At 39.2% G+C, this 26,104-nt stretch overlaps 2 protein-coding genes across 3 annotated transcripts in view; both read right to left on the bottom strand.

Moving 5' to 3' along the window:
* Positions 1-12,872, bottom strand: part of LOC5577739 (ras-related protein Rap-2a) — a 439,757-nt gene extending 426,885 nt beyond the window's left edge. The window contains exon 1 of one of the 2 annotated variants that reach the window (XM_021851731.1): positions 12,140-12,872. The gene's annotated coding sequence lies outside the window, so the exon portion shown is untranslated. The remainder of the gene's footprint in view (positions 1-12,139) is intronic. The other variant, XM_021851734.1, reaches the window with a different exon arrangement.
* On the bottom strand, positions 2,518-3,207 carry LOC110678618 (tubulin beta-2 chain-like). The gene has a single exon (XM_021851736.1). The coding sequence runs from the start codon at positions 3,063-3,065 to the stop codon at positions 2,583-2,585; it is 483 nt and encodes a 160-aa protein (XP_021707428.1). The 5' UTR covers positions 3,066-3,207; the 3' UTR covers positions 2,518-2,582.
* Positions 12,873-26,104: the final 13,232 nt, after the last annotated feature.

Genomic DNA, 26,104 nt, shown 5'->3' with positions numbered 1-26,104 from the left:
AATTTAAAAATTGGGTCCAAAAATGAACCTTGACACTTTTGATCATGTTTGACGTTCGCTTAGTCGACAAAAACACCACAGGGGTTTGAGTTTTAACACTGGGGTTGTTCCTAACTGACATTTCGGAAGGGACACGGAAAACAAAATACACCCAAATTTTGAGTTTAAGCCAAGGGGTGTAACAAAATCTAAAATAACATGAAAAAATGTTTTTTAGACTTAAACCAACGAAAAACATAAAAAAAATTGAGTAAACATGTTTTTTGGCCTAAACTTAAGCGTTTGGCACTAAAATTGGGACAGGGCTTTAGGACCCTATTCTTCAATAATCCATATCGTCAATCCCAAAATCATTGTGATTAAGATAGCTTGAAGGGGCCCAGATATCCGTAGCGGTAAACGCGCAGCTATTCAGCATGACCATACTGAGGGTCGTGGGTTCGAATCCCGCTGGTCGAGGATCTTTTCTTTTATCGATTCCCTGGGCATAGAGTATCTTCGTACCTGCCACACGATATACACATGCAAAAATGGTCAATCGGCAAAGGAAGCTCTCAGTTAATAACTGTGGAAGTGCTCATAAGAACACTAATCTGAGAAGCAGACTTTGTCCCAGTTGGGACGTAACGCCAGAAGATGCAAGATAGCTTGAAAATTAAAGTATTGCAGGGTCTAGAAATATTCGAATATGTGTTCAGTCACAGTGGACCAAGTGAAAATCTTGAGTACCGACCAAAATTTACTGGTCCAATTAGTGGGTTCTAGGACATTCCATACATACACCATAGAACTACCATAAACTTCTATCGGACTCTAAAATTGACTGAAAAAATGCAATAATCAATCAGTGTATTGCTTTTCAACACGTGGTCCACTCTGTCTGCACAGAAATTGTTGCAATTGCTGACTTCTTATCCAAATATGGTTAACAGTCGAAAATCAAAATCAAATGCATTGAATTGAGTAATTTTATGAATTTCTATTGATAGATGAGTAGAAGAATCATTCGATGTCGAAAAATCTGACGAATCTCTTGAAATGGTTTTCACACCCTTGCATTCCTCAGCGCGCTGATCATTTTCGCTGTTATGATAATAAGCACTTGGTCCACTCTGACTGCTTACTTTTATCGATTTTTATTGAGCATCCAAAGTAAATTTATTGCATATCTTCCGCAGTTTACAGTACTCATCAAATCTGATCAAAGTGAAATGGAGGTAAGGTAATTCCGCATCTAATGAAAGAATAATCCCATTTTCTCATGTGTTGTACTTGCTCCTCTCTGACTTAACGCCGACCTGTTCAAAATATAAATCTCGATTACTTTTTCAAATCGACGTAAGTAACTTTCATACGGTTTTTGAGAAAGTTAATTCAGAAGAATCACAACCTTTCTTCTAAAATAGTTTTAAAATGAATCCCCTTTTCAACATTTTTTTACCGTGTTCATCGCTTAAATTTTGCATGCAATCAGCTCGCGTTATAACACTAGGTAGTTCCTATCATTTTCCACAAAAATTGTATGACAAAATGATAAGCCGTTTCAATCAGTTACTTACGACGTTTTTGTACCAGTGTGAAATCGACTCAAGTAGTGTTTTGTTTTGATTCGTGGTTAAGTCACTTTGTCTCCCATACAACGGAGCGGCGAAAGTAACGGTTAGGTTGCGAAAGTGGAGAATCTCACTTTCGTCGTTTTGTAAATCCGGAAATTGAACGTTCTAAGAGTGAAAAATCGAATTGGTTTAGAGCGAAACGAGTAGAATTTCATCTGCGGAACACGTAGGATTGATATGGTAAGTTTGTTATTTTTTCTGACTTGAGTCTGTTTGAATAAGTCTTCGAGAAATGGTTCAAACCAGCAATGAGAATATATATATATATATATATATATATATATATATATATATATATATATATATATATATATATATATATATATATATATATATATATATATATATATATGATATATATTCTCATTTGTCATTTAGCTCATGGAACACAATGAAGTGGAATGAACGTTTTGAAACGGGACGCAGAACCAAAACAAATCCAAGGAAGGAGGGCGCCTGTCAATAGGCCTTTTCATGTGACAGGTCCTTCTATGCATTTGTTTACATCGGTGGAGGACCGGTACTAACACGGGCCTGTCATTTTCACAGAAGAACTGTCAAATGGCCTCCGGATCTGCTGATTTGAAACGTCTCGTGAAAAGGCCTATTGGGAGTAAAATTGGAAAGCCTACACGCAAAAAAAAATGTGATGATGATGATGATGATTATTTAGCCACCATCAGCGCAAGGATTACCTATGGCTGCAGAATCATACCGGGATGGTATGATCTACCTGATGGTTTGTTGTAGCAGGGCTAGTTAATATCTTTGAAGACCTTTGGAAGACAACACTAAGGCTGTTTTCTCATGATAAAAGGCTGGCACGCACTTTCATCCAGTCAACAGTTCAATTAACTCCCTTAGGCTACCCCTCCCCAATACCCAATATATAGTAATATATCATATATAGTGTTATTAAAGTATCTTACCGTAAAATTATAGAAATAAAGAAATTAAAAATTATACTCATCCATATTCATCCTTCAGATTCTCCATCATCAATGTTCCCAATCCGGATCCGGTTCCACCGCCAATCGAATGCACCATTTGGAACCCCTGGGAACAATCACAACCTTCCACCATTTTTCGGGCCACATTCATGATCCTGTCCAACATTTCGGCGCCTTCCGTGTGGTAGCCTCGGGCCCAATTGTTCCCAGCTCCTAGCATCCCGTTGACCATACTTTCCGGGGAAAAGAGCTGCCCGAAGCGGCTGCATTTCAAACCGACCATCGCACCCGGCTCCAGATCGGCGAAGATTGCCCTTGGTACTAAATTGCAGCAGGGAGCTTCCTCAAAGTACACGTTGATCCGTTGAAGTGGCAGAAAGTGTTTCCCTATAAACTGGCCGCGCTCGTTTAGGCAGTGCTCCTCGCAGATAGTTTCCCAGAATGTCTGGGCGATTTTGTTGCCACATTGTCCAAGATGAAGAGTAACGATTTCACGCATAACTGGAAATTTTGAGTTGCAGGCTGGCCGAAACTTATTTTTTGGGGTTTTTTAAAAAGAATTTTCCAAATTTCTGACTACTGACGGAAATTATCACATGCCTACCTACACGCAAAAAAAAAATGTGCGGCAAAAACTAACATTTTAGGGGGTTAACTTAAGCGCCCGCACCGGCAATTTTCAGCAGACCATAAATGCGCTTGATTTTACCATGTCTGTAGTCGAAATCAGATTGTTGTAAATTATTTCTGTCGAAAGTACCAGTAATGTGGTGGGAATTACCGTTTCGTGGTATTCCATGGTAGTTTCAAGAATGGGCGTAGTCAACTATAATAGTAATATTAACCACGGAATTTGTTTCCGTGTACCACCAAGTCCAGAACCAGTTTTAAAGCTTAACGCGGAAAAGTAAAAAATCATTTTTCCCAAAATTTTAGCTAATCAATGCGCTTGAACGGTATTGCTTGCAAGCAATACACTGCAGTGCGCTGCTGGTGATTAAAGCAAGAAATGTTTGTTCAATTTATAAAAGAGATGTTTTCGAAAAAATGGATTACGCCTTCACCATTGTTTGGTCGTCATTTTGTATGGTTGTTTACATTATAGAACCAGTTACACGTTGTAACGAGTAACATAGAGCCGCGAGTACCTCCCTTGAACAAAACAGCGAATGACGTAAACACGTTATTCCGTTATGCGTAGGGTAACTAGGAGTTCAAATTTAAAATGAACCTCGTTAATTTGCATGAGGTACTGTTCACATTATTGGGGGTGTACGGTATCATACTTTTTAACAGGTTTACCATAGAACGAATCGTATTTTTCCTATACATTTTTCATGTATTCTACGGTTATGTGCTTTTGAATGAATTGTGAATGGCCTTTTTACAATAAAATTATTTTGTTTTCAACCAACTATGATGAAAGAAGTTTTTTGATTTCAGATGATCGTTAAAGATAATGTTGAAACTACAATTCCTACAACTACCTACTATCCTACTCCTACTATCTCAACATTACATATAATTTGCAATTGGATTAGATGGACAAATAGATGTGAAGATTTGCGAAAAAGTTACACGTCTTCTCAGTGAGAATCGAACTCACGACTCCCTGATCTCTAGTTAAAGCGCGTTACCCCTACGCCATGAGAGGACTCATGAACGCAATATTTAACCTGAATTCGATTTCAGCTCAATAATCACGTGGTCCTTTTTCGCCAAGTGCACCTCTTTCGGAAGAATGACCTAAAAAATAATGCGCTCTAATGTGTGATCAGGATGGTGGTTTACTCTTTGGACTTTTTTTTAATTTGGATGTGCTCAAATTCACCTGGAAAAAGATTTATAAATTCAATTTATTATTGATGTCCGAGCTGTGTCTATAGTGAAACTTAATGCTACACAAGAAATAAATTTAAATCAAAGTATTTTATAAAATATATAGTTCCAGAAATTACTCTAGAATTCTTTGGGAGTTTCTTCCGGGTTTCTTCATAAACCACTTATGATTCCTTCAAATTTTCTCTGGGATTGTTTTGGAAATCTTGAGATTATTTCTGATTTTTCTCTAAGTTCTTCTGGAAATCATAGAATCCTTCCAGATATCGCTTTGGGATTCATAAAAAAAAAGTCGTTACCATTCCGGTATTACTTCTTTCTGTTGGATATCAATTTGTGATTCTTTTATGGAATTTTTGCAGAAATCTGTTTGTGATTTTGCGTGTATCTCCTCAAGGATTACTTTTGAAATCATGGAAATTAAATTCTTCAAAATTCTTTCGGAAATACAATGGAAGATTCTACCAAAAATCCTGATGCAATTCTTCTGGATATTTTTAGAGTATTTTTCCAAAAAAGTACTAGAAATTACTACTAGAAATTCTTCGGGACTTCCTCCAGAAATAACTCTGTTTTTTTTTTCGGGTATACTTCTGGGTTTCTTATGAGAATGTCTCTGGTATTCTTCCGGAAATCACTTAAGATGCTTTTGGAAAGCCTTTTGAATACTTTCGAGAATGCTTCCAAAAATCTTTATGAATTTCTTCTGGAAATTCCACTTTTTAATTTTAACGTCATTATCTTTGAAATACTGCTGGGACTCTTCAAAAGGAAAAATCCGTTGGAATCCTTCCAAATATCTTTCGGAAAACCTTCTGGGATTCTTTCAGAAATCTTTCTGACGATGCTTTGAATCCTTCCTACTAGATTTTTATTTGGAAGCATTCCTGCAGAAATTCGTCCCGAATTAGCTCTAAGATCCAGAAACATCCTGAATTTTTCAAGAAAACTCTGTGATTGTTCTTTCTAGGATTCTTTCGGAAATTCTTCTGAAATACCCCCAGATTTCTTTCTGTTATCCTGCTGGAAGGCTTCAAAACATCTTTGGAGATTCTTCTAGAAATTTTGCTGGAATTTTTCAAAAATTCCTGCTGGGATTCTTCCGTAAATCCTGCTGAGATTCATCTGAAAATACGACTGGAATTCTTCCGGATATCATTCAAGCATTCAAGAATTCTACCAGAAGTTTTCATGAGATTCAACCGTAAATCGTTCTAGTATTTTTCCAGAAATTGCATTGAGAACCCTCGGAAAAAATATCAAGGATTTTTACAAATTTCCTTCTGAACATTATTCTTGGAACTGCTTTGGGATTATAGAAGGATTTTTTGGAAGAATTTCAGGTCGATATACAGAAGAATCACAGAGAAATCACTAAAATATTGTCAGGGAGGTTTCTGAAGGAATTATTTAAGGATTTTCGTAAATATCTGAAACAATCCCATGAGAATTACAAATGGATTTTGAATGTTTTAGAGTGATATCCAAAAGAATTCAAGAAATTATTTGGCAAGAATCTCTGAAACATTTAATGAAGATTCACAGACATCCAGAAGTTTTCTTGAATATTTCCCGGAATAATTTCGATGTCCAGAAAAAATCCTGAAAAATTTACGGAATAATTTCAAAAGGAATTTCCGGAACCATTTGAATGTAACTTTCAGAAGATTCTCAGAAAAAAAAAACAGTGATCAAAGAATTTCATAGTTATGTTTTAAAAGTCCTAGAAAGCGGTCCGGTAGTTTTCTTGAGGGATTTCCATTTGAGTTCCATTTGAAGTTTCTGGAAGTTTCTTAACAGGATTTTCGGAAGTATTCTACAGGGATTTCGGGAAGAATTCCATTGGGATTTACAAAAGAATCCTAGAGGAATTCCTTGAAGGATCCCAAAAATTTGCACGGAAGAAAGGTGAGAGAAGAGATTTTTTTATTATAGTGTCAGGCATCTTTCCGAGAGTATTCCAGATGAATCCGAATAATTTAAGACCTGTTTCTGGAAGAATCTCAAAGGGATATTCGAAGAAGTTTCAAAGCGATTCACGGAAGAACTACTGAAGGATTTCGGGTAAAATATCAGAAAGATCAAAATAATAATTTCAGATGGATTACCAGAATAAATCCAATTCCTCGGAGAACCCAGAAGTAACCCATATTTTTAAAAATAGATTCCATTCCACTGAAAAACAATCATAAAATAATTTCTGGAAGAATTCCAGGGAAATTTTACGGAAGAATCCTGAAAGGATTTCCATAATAACCCAAGAACTGGTTTCGGGATAATTCGAAAGGAAATCTCAAGGAAGTTTAAGGGCGATCACAACTATTATATTAACATATTTGTAACATATAGCATATATATGTCACGTACATGAAAGTTACATGAATGATGAGCAATGCTCATTACATAAGTACAAATTGCGGCGAGCTGAGTGATTTGTACGCCATCCGGTTTGGGGGCGGATCGCCGGTATCAAAGTGGATTAAAAACAATTATAGGAGAAAAAAATAAGGATAAACTGCGCAGAATACATCAAAAGCATTTTATTTTTATTAATTATATGTTTTGGAATAATTTTCCACGCAACTTGTGATAGTAGTAGAACGACAATGATCATCAGTTGATTGTTGTCAATCACAATTGTGAAATGAATCTGACCATGGTGCAACAAACCGTGCTACATTCGATGAATCTTTTGCAACAAAAATTGTTGGCGCTATCCGTCAAATTCACTCACCAAAGCCATTTTGGTGAATATAACAACACAGCTTAGAACAGTAGCGACATTAGCATTTTTAGGTTAAGGTGTAGATGCTTCGAGGCCAAACCTCTAATTTTTCAAGAGCACATATCTAGAGAACCTGACAACCATGCGCGCTGAAAAATTTGATCGATCGAGTGACCAGTGAGTTAAATTTTCAGCACAAATGATTGTCTGGTTCTCTAGATTTGTGCTCTTGAAAATTGGGGGTTTGGCTTCGATGCATCTTCACCTTAATGCTACCACTGTTACTCTACACGGAGAAAATAAAGTGCTCGGAAGTGATTTCATTCCACTCAATTCGGGGGGTTCATGCGTTAATCTATATTTGAGTTTATAGGGTTGAAGTTGTTTTCATTTGAAGCTATGCGGAAAAAAATATCTAATGGCTAAGCTCTTTTTACTCAATTAGCACATTAATTTACTCAACTTTCAGTACTATGCTACTAAGTCAATTTTGAGTTAACGCACTATAAATCGATTTTTGCAGTAACAATAATGTTACTCACTTTTGAGCAGTTCCACTTTGTTCCGAAAATAAGTCAAATTCTACTCACTTGGGAGTAGATTTGATCGAGCATGTATAGCAAAATAGAATTCAAGTTTGATTGTTTTCATCCAACAAACAAGGAAACAGTCACAACATAATAAAATATATTTACAAAATTAGATTAATTGTAAATTTTAGTAAAAGACAACGAATTTTCAAGGCTTACTAAAATATTCAACAGTACATAAATTATAATTTGTATTGTCCACCATATGTTTGAATAACTTCATCTATTAAATTTATGTATATTTTTATTCGGGAGTAGAACAGGACTGCTATTTGTGCGGTTACTTTGATTGAAAGATCATTACCGCGAGGCGACGGTTTGCACTTCGGTGGGGAGTTATTCATCGAGTTGCGATTTTCACGGATGACTAGATGCACCAACGGACGGACGGACGGCTCAATCAGTTCAATGTGTACGTCCTATGGTATCGGAACCGAAACGGCGCTCGGCTCGCGCTGAACTTCGGCGAAGGTGCTTATTGATGAGTGACTCGCTCTGTATGGCTGGTTGGTGCGGTGAATAATAGACAAGGTGAGCGCGGTAATTTTGCACTCGCACTTTCTGGATGATTGCTCAAGCGATTGAGCTGTGGGCGGAGAGGAAGGTTGGCGACGAGCAGAAATTGGTTGCTGTTGTTCTGTTTTCAATGCCTGCTCAGGTCGATAACGAAGCGCATTTGAGGCTTGTGAGGAGGAATATTGGCTTTCTTGAAGTTGTTTTCCACCCGGGGAATACCCAAAGTTTGATACGAAACGAAGCAAGGGCTGTTTGATTGTCTTGTCGTTATTCAGATGGGTGCATCGTTTAGTTAGTAAGAGACAGCGACTATTTTTGTGTTTATGAAGAAGGTCTTTAAAAAACTCTCTTCAAACGGCTTTATCTAATTTTGGCGTTAGATTTTCAAATTACCTGACAATAGAACAAAGCCCTCTTTTTAGATGATAATACTTTTATAGTTATAAATTCTTTAGAAGAATAGATAAATATGCTCCAATGGCATTTAAGCATCCTTTTTTCCCGATTTCGTCTGCCTAAAATTTATATTTATTTTATTTAGACTAAACACGTATATACTGGCAATATTGGGTGCATAAAGTCAATTTTGACTTTGGACACGTATCCAGCTTTTTACGCTAGCATGCCATAAATGTTCGAATCACCCCCATTAGACATATCTTGCAAACACTATAATTTTTATGGCTTGATCATAGCAAGCTAAGCAGTGAAAAAAAAGTTTTATTGTCATAGAAAAGTCAAGCCTGCAATGTTGTATTTTTGGAAATGAATCGGTTTACTATTTCAGGTTGATGTATAAAGTTATACCAGCAGGATTTTTTTGGCTTTGGTTCAAATTCGTGTTGATGAAGCTCCAAACTAAATTCTACTATGATGCAACATCCTTACACGCTCAAAAAAGCGTTCTGGAAAACGTGAACTGTCAAAAATACACCGTGAACTACCATGATTGGTCTCGTATACATGATCTAGTTCACGGTGTATTTTTGTTGTTGACGAGTTCACGCCTGCTGTTCACGGATACGAGAACGGATTTTTTTCTGTGTAAATACGTGCCGGATTTCACTGCAAGACAAGTCACTTTTATCATTCTAACTTGGAACGTTGTGAAGCTCATCAACACTTGGCAACATCCAAAGTGTAACGTGCAAATATTTCTTTTTAATATTTATCTGTTCTACTTTGATAAACTACGTAAATTTTTTACTGCATTTGTACGATTTTAGAAGGTCTATCTTCCTTAACCATCCTTAACAATATCATAAGTTGCAGCATGGCATGATATTGAAAAAAAACCCTGACTATTTTCTACAAAGTATTCAAAAAGCCCTCATTTGTGACGAAGGTTAACCAAATGTTCTCTATAGAAATCATTTGAACTTTTTGATCATTTATTAGATATTTATGAAGATAGGAACTTATTTTGTAAAAAGTTTGTTCAAAATTCCAGGATCAGATTTTGATCTGGGTTAATCGCAACGGAACTTTTGTTGTTTGAACCAATTATGAACAAATATGAGTGACTATTGAATAATAGAACTTGCGATGCATGGCAGCTTTCATACGTGCAACACAAAATATGAATTTATGCTATATCTTAAAGCCACATCAGTGTTGTCTGCTGACAACGATGACAAAGGATGTTTTCTAAGGAGGCCACTTTCATACCATCTTGCCAATAACGATGCATTCTCTTAAATTCTCTTGGAAAATCTAAAAATATGTAAAAGAAATTAGTTATCAAAACGAATACAAAATAAGTGAAAGATTTCAATAAAGGCTCCTGATTACGTTTCAAATGTTGTGAAAATTGTTGACATTTCAATCAACAAAGTAGAATTACTGCCTACTTAGATTTAACTATAAAATCTGCAGGCAAGAAATTTCAACATCGAATCACCCATAGTTGTTTTATGGCGAGCGTAAAAATCTGGATATACAATTCTCTAAATCTAAAAGAAATTTATCATTACGGTACATAGAAAATGGAAGTAAAAAAACAATTTTTATGTTAACAAAATCATAAAACTAAATCCTTAAGTTAAAATAAAACTTAAAACCAGTCGAAAACTTTTATCCCGATTTTAGCTCTTTCCCGATTTTGTCAACCCTAAATTCAACAAACAAGAAAACATGGAACGAAAATGATTTCCATTATCATTTATTTCAAGGATCGCACCGTTAATTTATTCATAAAATAAAAATACATTTAAAAAAAGATGTCAGTAAATTATCTTTAATGGAGCAGGTTTTTAGACAATACTATGTCACGGTTGCACTAGCTTTTACAAAAAAGTACATAAGAAAGTACTCATTGGATTCAAGTAGTTATGCTAATTTTGATACATATATGGTATTACACTGCAAAGCATCAATTCCAATTTTACTCGGTATTGAATCAAAAGTATGGAGTATTTACTTGGATCGATTTATCCCTAGTTATTAACTTTTTAGAAAATTTCACTAATCTTGGGAAATTCTGCATTTCTTTTTCACAATCGACATCATTTGCTCAATAGTACAAATATGTTTTTCAATGTACTATGCGTAATGCACATATGTTCAACTACTTTGTAAAACGAGGAGTATGAATGAATCAGTTCATGAATGAATATGTTTTGAACACTCCAAATTAATCGCCTTTTTAATTTTATATCAAGTCACGCGAAATTCTATCGAACAGAGTAGTTAATGCAGCTTCGCGTTGGACAACATTTTAAGTCCTGTCCTTATTTTGCTTCATATGCTCCTCAATTTTAATTATATGTTTATCATCATTGGCATATTAAATTCATATTTTCGTGAGCTCAGCAGCTTTGGCTCAAAGTTGTTGTGGTAGCTCCACCCAACACATGAAACAATCTTCTCCGGAATGGAGCAACGATTGCCATTGACCTATCGTCGAAACAGCTTGGCCATGCTTTTTCCGCATTTTACGCCAGCAGTTTGTTTCTGTTCGTCATTCTTGCCAACAGCTGCCACAAACTCTCCTCCATCAAAAATCATCTATTGGCATAACTTCAGTACGTTCCGATGACGACATATTATAGTTTGCCCATCTGTAATGACTTGTTTTTCTTTTTGTGCCGATTCCTTCAGACACGCACACGCACAGTCACTTGATCGGTACTGTCAGTACGGTCTACGGTCGAGGATTGCCTTCCCTTCTTGTCAATGCTCCTACGGCTGTCATCACACCAATACTGAAGCATACACACTGATTGGAAATGCGAAACACGAACTCATCGGGTATAAAGAGGTTCCTGCTGTAGTCTTCCTGTCGATGTAGCTCCCGGAACGGCGATCAACCGATGATGGTTGATCGAAGAAATATCAGTTCCCATTCCGTATAGCATTTCATAGACATAATTATGCATACGTTTATCGCTTTGCACTTGGGCTGTCCCGAATGGGCGTGTATTGGTGTTGACAACGTAGTCGGCGAAAGACGTCGTCGTCGTCTTGGTTGTCATCGTCTATGGTGGCTTACCACGATAATGATGATGATGATGATGATAGTGATTGCTTTTCTTTTTGATAATTTGTCAGAGGAAAAAGTGATTTTTAATTGTTGCCATGAAAGCGTTTATTCTGCTGAATCACTGATATTGTAGATTTGGGACATCTTCATGCCAAATCCCACTTTGTCGAGTAGACCTTGCGGAAGGCTTTTAGATTTGTTTAGTATGTGTGATGGATTTTTGCTGTTGTCACTCCCTGCCTGTTGTCGATGTGGTTAAAGAGCAGAGGGCAGAGCGAGAAAGCAACAGCTGGATGTGAACATATTTGGAATGAAATACAGTCTCCGGTATTGCAAAGATTCGTTACATTGACAACCATTTGTGTGATGTACTGCTACGATGGATGGATGGAATATGAAGGAAAATGCTGTGCAAAACTTACTTCTGGAATAAGGATGCGTGCACGGCTGTTTCTCTTTCCTCCTTTCAAAACCAAAGGCTAGATGCAATGTAATCTCAGTCTCTCGCTCTCCGGACTTGTTCGTATACGGCGGTAAGGATTTTCTTGTCTCATCGGTTCATGTAACTTTTCTTCAGCTCGCTACCTTTCCAGGAATCGTCTCACATTCTCTCTCTCACAATCAATCACTGGCAATAGCCGCTTTCCATTCACTGATTTTTCAGCACAAATCACCAAAAATATCTATCCAATGAATTCAACTCTACCGAAATGGTCACTCTCACCCGAAACCAAAACAAAGGAACAAAATGTTCCGAAATCCTAACCAGCAATCTTCATTTACTGCTTCTTCATCGTCTTCGTCTTCCACATTGCCACTCGTTGCTCACTCACTTGGATCGCAGTAGCCCACCAAAAGAACACCTCCTTTTTCTTCTCTGCCTTCAGCAAACGCACTCTTCGATTGCAGAAGTTTCGACACCAACAATTTTCACGGAAGCCACGCTCCCTCGCCTTCTGCTTTGATATGCACCAAAAAAATTGGTAGAAATTATTCTAAATTGCGACAGCGAAAAATGCACACAACCCGCACCCAAACTCTTGTTTCGAAACGCCAAAGGAAAAGTCCGGGGATGACGGTAAATTCCAGACGACAAAACACTGCCTGCACAAACAGCACCGACGACGGTAAAACTCGCACTAACAGCGATCGGCCAGTCTAGAGAGCCCGAGCCAGGCCTTTGCTTCGGGGTTTGGGATTTCGTTTGGTATGTTACTTACACCACCGACCGTTTTGGGACATGGCAATGGTTCCGAACTGGATGGATGTGTTGGTTGCCATTAATGGTGTCCGCGGCAATAATGTGGGTGTGAGCGAGTTGTCCACTGATTGCAACACGACGAATTGTGTGGGTTGTTTTGTTGAGGTTTTTGCATTCGGATCGTGGTCGTTGTGATGATTTATTGATGGTCGTGAAAGAGTGGCCAAGAAGGGATGAGGAAATCGAGGAAGCTGATGGTCGTTTGGCTGCGTGCCTGCTGAGGTTAGCGTTAGCGTTAGGAATGAACTGAAGAGTAACGTTTGTGATAGAACAGTAATTGGCTGCGTAATCGAAGATAAAAACTGCCTGCACTGGAATTAATTTAAAAACATAATTTTGTATTTTTCATGCATACTGAGAGCAGAGCAGAGCAGAGCAGAGCAGAGCAGAGCAGAGCAGAGCAGAGCAGAGCAGAGCAGAGCAGAGCAGAGCAGAGCAGAGCAGAGCAGAGCAGAGCAGAGCAGAGCAGAGCAGAGCAGAGCAGAGCAGAGCAGAGCAGAGCAGAGCAGAGCAGAGCAGAGCAGAGCAGAGCAGAGCAGAGCAGAGCAGAGCAGAGCAGAGCAGAGCAGAGCAGAGCAGAGCAGAGCAGAGCAGAGCAGAGCAGAGCAGAGCAGAGCAGAGCAGAGCAGAGCAGAGCAGAGCAGAGCAGAGCAGAGCAGAGCAGAGCAGAGCAGAGCAGAGCAGAGCAGAGCAGAGCAGAGCAGAGCAGAGCAGAGCAGAGCAGAGCAGAGCAGAGCAGAGCAGAGCAGAGCAGAGCAGAGCAGAGCAGAGCAGAGCAGAGCAGAGCAGAGCAGAGCAGAGCAGAGCAGAGCAGAGCAGAGCAGAGCAGAGCAGAGCAGAGCAGAGCAGAGCAGAGCAGAGCAGAGCAGAGCAGAGCAGAGCAGAGCAGAGCAGAGCAGAGCAGAGCAGAGCAGAGCAGAGCAGAGCAGAGCGTAGGAGCTGTTTTAATCTGTTCTGGGATTTGATTATATATACTCGGCCCTACATTGGCGAATCGTCGTCGCCCTATCTCCTTCTGAATCCCGGTCTTTGAAGATGATGAGCATATCTGGTTCGGTGTTGATGAAACGCACTTGCGAAAGACCAGTTATGGTGAATATTCTGCTCGATGATGATTGTGTATGAAGAATGTATATTGGTGTATATTGGTGGCAATATATGTTGAGGTAGCTCGTAAAGGTCACGTGTTGGAAAAAGGTACGGTAAGCTTAACATTGAATTTATACAGCGATTTTGTTGAGTTTGTAATGGTTTAACCCACTAATACCCAACCCCGCCTTTAGACGGGGTACACTTTGGAATTTTGTGTATTTTGTCGTAGCTCGGAAATCGAAATTATTTTATTTTTGGCTTAAACCTTGACTCATAACACGCATATAAGAAAAGTTTTTATGACTTTTGAAACTTCGTTTTATTTTTGAAAATTGTTTTCAAAATTGTATTCTTATATAACCTATAAATGCCCGTGACTAATTCAACGTGTAATATAAAAAATCATACCTTTTATATTTTTCTTCGATCGACCTATCGCAAACCTGTTTTTCGTTAGTTACACGGAAAATAAAAAAAAACTCCGAAAAAAAATGAAAATTTAATATTTTTAAAAGTACCGCAAAAATTTAAATTTTTATTATTGTCAAAAATCAACAACCAGAAAAGGCTTCAAGAAAAAATGAGAAAAGCTAGGGAAGTTCAAAAATAAAAATTATAAAAATCAAAAACCAAAATTCAAAAATTCACGAATAAAAATAAATAATTGGCCAGAACGTGTTTCGAACGATTTTAGATAACAAAATATAATATTTAAATCAAAATTAAAAATTTGGTTATTAGAGGGTTAAGATAAACCTTATTGCAAGAACCCCAAGCTGCGATACCGTATTGGTAACGGCTATGGATGAAAGAGTAGTAGATTTTCATCAGAAATGGGCTGGAACAAACTTGGAGAGTTTCCGTAGGATTCCACAGAGTGATGAACATTTGGAGACATTTGGAATAAGCCTCATCGATGTATACCCCCAGATACTCATATGTGACAGAATTAGTGTACCATTGAGTGAGCTGAAAATCATCATTTTGGGTTTCTTCGGGTTTAGGGCTAGCAGATTGTTTCCCTAATATGCCGAGACAAGTTCCATATCTTGTGTCATCTCATCTACGGCTCTTTCCGCGTGTGGACCTTTGTACGAGATGGCGGTATCATCAGCAAAGAGTCTTGGTTTACCTCTAAGTGGTAGTTTTGATATATCGTTTAGATAAATGAGAAAAAATAAGGGACCTAAATTGCTCCCTTGTGGTTTACAGCAAGATACTGTGTACAGTAGACCTGTTCATATTTAAAAAAATGTCTGGAAATCTACCGGTCAAGCAGTATTCGGAATTCTCATGCTAAGAACAATGTCTGGTCAAATTTTCAGCTCATTTGATAATAATTTCAGTATGCTTCAAGTTGAAAATGTGTTTTTGGGCTTATTTCAAGGTTTGAAAAATCATAACTAGCACGTGGAAAATCAAAACCACTTAATATTACCACTATTTGAAAGCTAATTCTATTCTGTTAAAGTTTGTCGAAGACGCTAACAAGATTAAATTGAGTTTTAACATTGTTTGATCCTAAATTGTACTCAGCAGTACTCAGAAATTACAGTTTTCTCAATATACATGGATTATAAAACATGCATTGGTATTATTTTTTCAGGCCCTAGTCAACGGGAATCAAACATAATACATTTATGAATTCATTGACCATCAACAGATTACTTGTTGCTAAAGGCAATAAATTACAATAAATGCCCAAAGATCGAGCACCACATCGCAACCTGATGAGAGTTAAATCATGCATGACACATGTACCGAAAACGAATGAATTGAACAAGTTAGCATTGCTTTTTCTTTCCGAGTGATGATTGTTTTGATCGAATTTCACTGATCATTTAGAACGATTTGAAAACAATCATCATCATCGACTGAGAAAAGGCAGTGCTAACGCGTTCATTTTTTGTGTTCTTTGAAGCTCACGGTGGTGCTCTTGGCTCACCCACAGTGGATTTACAAATGTGCTTCATAATTACTTATTTTTTACAAATTATTTTCGTAAGATAAATGGTAACTTTGAACGGGATTGACTTTTAGATATGCATTGTCATCATGTCTGCAAATTGAAAATCCGAAATTTTCATGCAGGCGTGCTGTTCAGTGAAAACAATTCCCGAAAAAAGAGATTTTCAAGAACCTAGAGATACAAACCTCAACCAAACTATGTTAAAACTTGCTCCAATCATATTGTCGCGCGCCCACCAAATCGGAACGCGCGTGTGGGACACGCGACGTGTGACTCGTTCCCGACATAACTGTCATAATGACATGTGTGGCGCTGCATTCTTACGATGTTTATGAACACAGTGCACTATTCAAATATTAGTCGCGACTCTTGGAGATAGGGAAAAAATATATTTAAAAATAAATGTTTTTCCTTATTTCTGTCGGATCCATAATAAAATCGTGTTCGGCAAAAGTTCGTAGAATTGGATAAACTACTTTGTACACTGTACAGGCTTCCCAAGTAACCACGAAGCTATATATGCAATACTTGGTAAAGCAGTTTTAATGCACAAGCCCTACTTAAGCATTTATGGTTGTATTTTTAGGGTTCATGATTTATATTAGCTTTAAATAAAGTAAACAAAATAATGAGTCCATTTGCTATCTTTCACTGGTTTTCGTTGCCATCTCAATGATTTGTTTTTTTTTTTTTTTTGGAATCTGGATTTGAACCTATAACTAGGATGATGGTGTGCTGGACGCCTGGCACGTTGGTGCCCTGTGCTAAAGATGCTGATGTGATGGTAGGAAAAAAGTTCCTTATAAACGAAGCCACTGTGTTTGTTAACCATTACTTATTACTTATAGAAAAAAATCTCTTCGGCGATTGAACAACAGTGATTTCCTTTCCTCACCAAATGAAACATCAATAGATAGAATTTTATCACCATTCTTTCTCCTAGAGGAAATAACAGAACTTAACCAACAAAACAAAGCCTTAGCGCATTGAGAAGATTTTAGGGGAGAGAAATTGATCGACATTTCTTCTCGCTCCATATGAATAAAAGAGTCTCATAGAAAAAATACAACATAATTCTGTATGAATACATATATCCTTAGATGATGAAATGGGGGTTCGAGATGGAAGAAAGTCATTTCATTATAAAAACTATTCATTTTCCATATCCCACAAAACGTAATGAGCGAGTGCGAACGTGCTCGATCGTCTTACTTATTTATTACAGATTCGAGTGCGTTCAATGAGGTTACGTAATCTTGTATGACAACATAACTGTATATTCACTCTAAATGCCTAACATAATGCTGCATTAAAATAATGCTACAAAGCATTTATAATGTTAATCAAATGGATCATTGCTTGACAGTTATTGAATAAATGCATGATAACATTATTAATGCAAAACATCTAACATCGATCTAGTTAATGCAATGATACAATGCTTGTGATTACTTGAGTTGACTTTATTCTACAACTTCAAAATCGCTTTATAAGCATTCATCTCAGCTTTTATTCAACTGCCACAAAATTAATTGAAACAAATAAATGACCAAAAATTGCTTATTACTGTACTTCAAATGCAGTGTATACTGTTACCATGAAATAATAACCACTTCTAATAATTACCTGGATACTGGAAACTAATATTTGATTAGTGCGCTGTGTTCATAAACATCGTAAGAATGCAGCGCCACACATGTCATTATGACAGTTATGTCGGGAACGAGTTACACGTCGAGTGTCCCACACGCGCGTTCCGATTTGGTGGGCGCGCGACAATACCTTGCCATCTGCGTTGTCCTTGAATAGGGTCCTAAAGGCCTGTCCCGATTTTAATGCCAAACGCTTTAGTTCAGGCTAAAAACACACGTTTACTCAATTTTTTAATGTTTTTCTTATGTTTAAGTCCAAAAAACATTTTTTTTCTATTTTGTCACACTCCTTGGCTTAAACTTAAATTTTGGGTATATTTTGCTTTCCGTGTCCCTTCCAAAATGTCAGATAGGAACAACCCCGGTGTTAAAACTAAAAGCCCTGTGGTGTTTTTGTCGATTAAGCGAACGTCAAACATGATCAAAAGTGTCAAGGTTCATTTATGGACCCAATTTTTAAATTAAAGTTTAAATATGGTGTAGCCGTTATTTGAGCGGGAAAAATTCCTAAAATAGTTGCAGTAACATGCTCTTTCGTGTCTTTAAATGAAAACAAGATTTCATTAAACATTTTAGGACCCAATTCATATATCATCCTTCCAGTGCCCAAAATAAACCTCTTGTAGCTGAATATTGATCATGCTTGAGCTTCTATTCAACAATGTCTAATCAACACGTGCTATGCCGATCAACAACTGAACAAGCACTTTACTCCTGCTGCTGTTGAGTACTGATGGAAGCTTAATACACTGAAATGAATTTTATTGTACAAACTACTAAATCCATGGTAAAATTATTAACTGTACCAACGATTTTCAACCGACTACATTAATCTGTTAACTCTACCAAAACATAGTCAACATCACTACACAAGAAAATATATTCTGTTTATTTAACCAGAGTTGTAGTATTTATGACTAGAAACATTCTAGATTTGACAAGTTTGGCATTATACTTTTGACCACACTGTGTTGTACGGTGAGTGCCACGGATTGAAATACAATGCTTTGTAGTGGATTCTACTATGGACATACACGGCAACGCGAATCTACTCAAATCTGAGTTGTTTCAACGTGAAACCGTAGTTGAGCCTAGTGATCCTTTATAGAGAGATAAGCGGAAGTAAAATGGAATGATTTGGCAACAGACCAGCAGTGCTGATTTTGCTCGGCGTCGAGAATAATATTGTAACACGGGCATGACTTCCTCATTGCTGTAAGTGTATTTTGTTTCGTTATAGATCTTTGAGCTACATATCACAGAGCTGGCATCTCCTCAGTGAAAACAGAAAAACACAAAGAGCGCGCACTTTGTGTTGATCATGAATTTGAGTGCAGTGCGACAGCTACACTTTCTCACTGGTTCTTACCTCTTTGACGCCTCTTTGTGTTTCTGCTCTCGCTGCAATGCATCCTTCGACACAAAGTGTTGATGGAAAATGGTGAACACACACTCTTTGTGTGGCTCATTGAGTACCTACCGAATGCTTCTATAGGAGCTTCTATTGGAATATATGGGAGAATTGTTGGAACGGGACCGACGAGTAGATGCCGGAAATTGATGTCCGTTGTCGTTTTGGAATCCAAGATGGCGACTTCCGGTTTGTGAAAATGACTTTGAACCCATGTAATATGGGTATTTTTGGAACGGGGCCGACGAGTAGATGACGGAAATCGATGTCTGACGCCATTTTGGAATCCATTATGGCGACTTCCGGTTTGTGAAAAGCGCTTCAAACCCATGCAATATGGGTATTTTTGGAACGGGACCGACGAGTAGATGCCGGAAATCGATGTCCGGTGTCGTTTTGGAATTCAAGATGGCGACTTCCGGTTTGTGAAAATCACTTTAAACCCATGCAATATGGGTATTTTTGGAACGGGGCCGACGAGTGGATGACGGAAATCGATGTCTGACGCCATTTTGGAATCCAAGATGGCGACTTCCGGTTTGTGAAAAGCGCTTCAAACCCATGCAATATGGGTATTTTTGGAACGGGACCGACGAGTAGATGCCGGAAATCGATGTCCGGTGTCGTTTTGGAATTCAAGATGGCGACTTCCGGTTTGTGAAAATGACTTTGAACCCATGCAATATGGGTATTTTTGGAACGGGGCCGACGAGTAGATGACGGAAATCGATGTCTGACGCCATTTTGGAATCCAAGATGGCGACTTCCAGTTTGTGAAAAGCGCTTCAAGCCCCTGCAATATGGGTGCAGTGATCGACTCCATGAGTCGATGTTCCATGACTCGATATCGACTCATGGAACCATACTTAAAGCAAGTCGCCATCTTGGATTCCAAAATGACGTCAGACATCGATTTCCGTCATCTACTTATCGGCCCCGTTCCAAAAATACCCATATCGCATGGGTTCAAAGTGATTTTCATAAACCGGAAGTCGCCATCTTGGATTCCAAAACGACAAAGGACATCGATTTCCGTCATCTACTCGTCGGCCCCGTTCCAAAAATACCCATATTGTAGGGGCTTGAAGCACTTTTCACAAACCGGAAGTCGCCATCTTGAATTCCAAAATGGCGTCAGACATTGATTTCCGTCATCTACTTATCGACCCCGTTCCAAAAACACCCATATTGCATGGGTTCAAAGTGATTTTCACAAACCGGAAGTCGCCATCTTGGATTCCAAAACGACACCGGACATCGATTTCCGTCATCTACTCGTCGGCCCCGTTCCAAAAATACCCATATTGCATGGGTTTGAAGCGCTTTTCACAAACCAGAAGCCACCATCTTGGATTCCAAAATGGCGTAAGACATCGATTTCCGTCATCTACTCGTCGGCCCCGTTCCAAATATACCCATATTGCATGGGTTCAAAGTGATATTCACAAACCGGAAGTCGTCATCTTGGATTCCAAAATGGCGTCAGACATCGATTTCCGTCATCTACTCGTCGGCCCCGCTCCAAAAATACCCATATTGAATGGGTTTGAAGCGCTTTTCACAAACCGGAAGTCGCCATATTGGATTCCAAAATGGCGTCAGACATCGATTTCCGTCATCTACTCGTTGGCCCCGTTCCAAAAATACCCATATTGCATGGGTTTGAAGCGCTTTTCACAAACCAGAAGCCACCATCTTGGATTCCAAAATGGCGTAAGACATCGATTTCCGTCATCTACTCGTCGGCCCCGTTCCAAATATACCCATATTGCATGGGTTCAAAGTGATATTCACAAACCGGAAGTCGTCATCTTAGATTCCAAAATGGCGTCAGACATCGATTTCCGTCATCTACTCGTCGGCCCCGCTCCAAAAATACCCATATTGAATGGGTTTGAAGCGCTTTTCACAAACCGGAAGTCGCCATATTGGATTCCAAAATGGCGTCAGACATCGATTTCCGTCATCTACTCGTTGGCCCCGTTCCAAAAATACCCATATTGCATGGGTTCAAAGTGATTTTCACAAACCGGAAGTCGCCATCTTGGATTCCAAAACGACACCGGACATCGATTTCCGTCATCTACTCGTCGGCCCCGTTCCAAAAATACCCATATTGCATGGGTTTGAAGCGCTTTTCACAAACCAGAAGCCACCATCTTGGATTCCAAAATGGCGTAAGACATCGATTTCCGTCATCTACTCGTCGGCCCCGTTCCAAATATACCCATATTGCATGGGTTCAAAGTGATATTCACAAACCGGAAGTCGTCATCTTGGATTCCAAAATGGCGTCAGACATCGATTTCCGTCATCTACTCGTCGGCCCCGCTCCAAAAACACCCATATTGAATGGGTTTGAAGCGCTTTTCACAAACCGGAAGTCGCCATATTGGATTCCAAAATGGCGTCAGACATCGATTTCCGTCATCTACTCGTTGGCCCCGTTCCAAAAATACCCATATTGCATGGGTTCAAAGTGATTTTCACAAACCGGAAGTCGCCATCTTGAATTCCAAAACAACTACGGACGTCGATATCCGACATCTATTCGTTGGTCTCGTTTTAAAAATACCCATGTTATAAGGTAAAAAGAGCCAAATTGTGTACACTTTGAGCATGTTTTGCCAACACACTCCGTCAGCATTACTCTTTGCGTAATCGCTTACACTCTCTTTCCTACTGCGTGCCTCATTGTGTTCGTATTGTTACACTTTGCGCGCGTCTGTCTCCTCTTTGTGCAGTGGTTAAATTCTGCTCTTTGCGCGCATTGTGCGAGTTGATGCCAGCCCTGCATATCAAAACTAATAAACAGCCGAAAAAATCAAAAACTAAAAATCGCATTGACAAATATTCAAAAAAGTAAAACATTTCATTTTTTTGCTTCATGCAAAATTACTTTTACCGAAATAATTTCAAGCAGATTACATTACTCCTCAAGAAAATTTCAAAACAAACATAACGCATGTTCGTTTGGCTCACACTTTGACAGCTCTCGCTGCTCGATTGGCTCACACTTTGACAGAAATGTCAGCTTCCGCGAATCTCTCTTATAAAAGATTTCTACTGCTACCCCAACGTGTCGCTGGTTCTAAAAAGTAAACAACCATACAAAATTACGACCAAAAAATGGTTAATGCGTAATCAATTTTCTCAAAAACATCAATTTGGGGAATTTATCAGAATTTGCTGATTAAATTGCCAACAGTGCACTGCAGTAGCACGTAGCGAATAACTGCAAAGGCATTGATTACCTGTAATTTTGCGCATAATTATTTTTGTTGAATTAGTGTAGTGACAGCCCCTTGGTAGGAAACACAAAATGAGTGTGTAGTCAACCCCCTGGTCGATGCAATGACAACTGTTCGATGAGTGACTATGAGTGTGAATGTCAGAAAAAGAGATCGACGATGCATTTTTGCTGAGAACTATGTATGTTTATTATTGTATGTTGATTGTTTAGTCCGTACTATACCGTAGTTAAATAGACGTCGTAAAGAAACGTAGTCCGTGTTTTTTCTACTTTCTTTGTACGTGAATCCCGGAACAAGAATTCGCGGATTGTGTTGTCGTGTCCATTGCGCTGGGATTCTAACAGGTTATGGGCCCAGTTTTTTTCACGAAGAAAGTGACTAAAAAGTGTCTATCGAAAAAGGCATTGTGTTAACTGCGTTTGGTGAACGTTTCGAATAATGATTGTTTCCCCGGCGTGTCTAAATGCTGCGTTCGAATAGCAGTTTTAGGAGAAAGTGTTGAGTCGGTGGAGTACGTTGACGGCAATGTAGGCCATACAAAACCGAAATTGAATAGTACGGACAGAGTTGTGGTGGCAAAAGAGTTAGATCGAGGAGGAGTGGTTATCAGTTGCGCCGATTCAAGTATTGAAATGTTCTACTGGTGTTCATTTTGTTTTGCTCTTGTGTAGACTATCATGTGAGACTGTATTGTACTGTACGTGTTGTTATTTGGAAACAGTAGAGAGAAAGACAGCACAGTGGGCCAAGTAGATTTGTTTTTGAGATAAATTGAACCAGTTGTGAAATGGCTGAAGCGAAGATTACGTTCGATCGGTTGAACGATGTCAACTGGTCAACATGGAGATTCAGAATGGAGTTGCTATTAATGAAGGAAGATTTGTGGACAGTAGTGAAGGACCCTAAGCCGGAGCCGCCAGATGTGACGTCAGCGTGGACAAGGAAAGATGAAAAGGCTCGAGCTGTGATTGGATTAGCGCTGGACGACAGCCAGCTGATCCACATCATGGAAGCTGCTAGTGCGAAGATAATGTGGGACAAGCTCAAAAGCTATCATGAGCGAGGATCATTATCAAACAAGATCCACGTACTGAGGAAACTTTGTTCGATGCGTTTGGAAGAAGAAGGAAACATGTCCGATCATCTGGTAGCAGCTTCAGAGTTGGTTCATCGGCTGACTAGATTAGGCGAGTCTTTGAAAGAGCACCTTGTTGTTGCGATTTTGTTGTCCAGTCTGCCTGTGTCGTACAGCCCTCTTGTAACTGCTCTAGAAGGACGTCCTGAAGAAGACCTGAAACTGGACTACGTGAAGGGGAAGCTATTGGATGAGTGGAGAAGGAGAAAAGAAAACTGTAAGCAAGAGAATGTCCATGAAAAGGTGATGAAGTCTACAGTGCAGTTTGGGAATCGAAGAAGTTTTGTTCGGACGTGCTACTACTGTGGACGTGAAGGACATCTCCAGCGAAGTTGTCCTGTTTTGTTGGAAGAGACGAAAGCTAGCATGCGAAATGTAGGTCAAGCTAAATCAACAACTGTGCAGCAACCGGAACCGGAAAGCAATGGTGATGATCGTGGAGTATGCTTCACGGTGACTACTAAAAGTGATGTGCCTCCTGGAAAATGGATTCTGGACACCGGATGCACAAAACACATGACGAATTCGATTGCGCACCTTGGCTGGTGGAATCCTAGTAATGAAGATGTGATTTTGGCAGATGGGAAAAAGGTTAAAGCAAAAGGTAGCGGACAGGGAAGAATTACTGGAGTTAGATTAGATGGTGAGCAAGTTGTTGTCAAACTGAAGGAGCTTCTTTATGTGCCTGAATTATCTAGAAATGTGCTGTCGGTTAGTCAGATAACGGAGGAAGGATACAATGTAGTTTTTGGTCCAACGACTTGTCGGATCATGGATGGTAATAGGGTGCTCGTAGTAGGTGAGAAAAGTGAGGGTTTGTACTACTTGAAGCAGTAGGAGCAATTTTTTTAATTCGAGTTCTACGTAGGAGGAGTATAGACGAGACAGTAGATTAGGGGGCTGCACTAAGGAGGAGTGTTGAATTAGTGTAGTGACAGCCCCTTGGTAGGAAACACAAAATGAGTGTGTAGTCAACCCCCTGGTCGATGCAATGACAACTGTTCGATGAGTGACTATGAGTGTGAATGTCAGAAAAAGAGATCGACGATGCATTTTTGCTGAGAACTATGTATGTTTATTATTGTATGTTGATTGTTTAGTCCGTACTATACCGTAGTTAAATAGACGTCGTAAAGAAACGTAGTCCGTGTTTTTTCTACTTTCTTTGTACGTGAATCCCGGAACAAGAATTCGCGGATTGTGTTGTCGTGTCCATTGCGCTGGGATTCTAACAGGTTATGGGCCCAGTTTTTTTCACGAAGAAAGTGACTAAAAAGTGTCTATCGAAAAAGGCATTGTGTTAACTGCGTTTGGTGAACGTTTCGATTAATGATTGTTTCCCCGGCGTGTCTAAATGCTGCGTTCGAATAGCAGTTTTAGGAGAAAGTGTTGAGTCGGTGGAGTACGTTGACGGCAATGTAGGCCATACAAAACCGAAATTGAATAGTACGGACAGAGTTGTGGTGGCAAAAGAGTTAGATCGAGGAGGAGTGGTTATCAGTTGCGCCGATTCAAGTATTGAAATGTTCTACTGGTGTTCATTTTGTTTTGCTCTTGTGTAGACTATCATGTGAGACTGTATTGTACTGTACGTGTTGTTATTTGGAAACAGTAGAGAGAAAGACAGCACAGTGGGCCAAGTAGATTTGTTTTTGAGATAAATTGAACCAGTTGTGAAATGGCTGAAGCGAAGATTACGTTCGATCGGTTGAACGATGTCAACTGGTCAACATGGAGATTCAGAATGGAGTTGCTATTAATGAAGGAAGATTTGTGGACAGTAGTGAAGGACCCTAAGCCGGAGCCGCCAGATGTGACGTCAGCGTGGACAAGGAAAGATGAAAAGGCTCGAGCTGTGATTGGATTAGCGCTGGACGACAGCCAGCTGATCCACATCATGGAAGCTGCTAGTGCGAAGATAATGTGGGACAAGCTCAAAAGCTATCATGAGCGAGGATCATTATCAAACAAGATCCACGTACTGAGGAAACTTTGTTCGATGCGTTTGGAAGAAGAAGGAAACATGTCCGATCATCTGGTAGCAGCTTCAGAGTTGGTTCATCGGCTGACTAGATTAGGCGAGTCTTTGAAAGAGCACCTTGTTGTTGCGATTTTGTTGTCCAGTCTGCCTGTGTCGTACAGCCCTCTTGTAACTGCTCTAGAAGGACGTCCTGAAGAAGACCTGAAACTGGACTACGTGAAGGGGAAGCTATTGGATGAGTGGAGAAGGAGAAAAGAAAACTGTAAGCAAGAGAATGTCCATGAAAAGGTGATGAAGTCTACAGTGCAGTTTGGGAATCGAAGAAGTTTTGTTCGGACGTGCTACTACTGTGGACGTGAAGGACATCTCCAGCGAAGTTGTCCTGTTTTGTTGGAAGAGACGAAAGCTAGCATGCGAAATGTAGGTCAAGCTAAATCAACAACTGTGCAGCAACCGGAACCGGAAAGCAATGGTGATGATCGTGGAGTATGCTTCACGGTGACTACTAAAAGTGATGTGCCTCCTGGAAAATGGATTCTGGACACCGGATGCACAAAACACATGACGAATTCGATTGCGCACCTTGGCTGGTGGAATCCTAGTAATGAAGATGTGATTTTGGCAGATGGGAA

Source organism: Aedes aegypti, chromosome 3 (assembly GCF_002204515.2).
Source record: "Aedes aegypti strain LVP_AGWG chromosome 3, AaegL5.0 Primary Assembly, whole genome shotgun sequence".
NCBI lineage: Eukaryota > Metazoa > Arthropoda > Insecta > Diptera > Culicidae > Aedes > Aedes aegypti.
The sequence above is the reverse complement of the archived record's forward strand: the minus strand, read 5'-3'. Positions and strand labels throughout refer to the sequence as shown.

Bases quoted from the DNA above. Each gene is read 5' to 3' on its own strand.
- LOC110678618 (XM_021851736.1), bottom strand. From the start codon at position 3,065: ATGCGTGAAATCGTTACTCTTCATCTTGGACAATGTGGCAACAAAATC.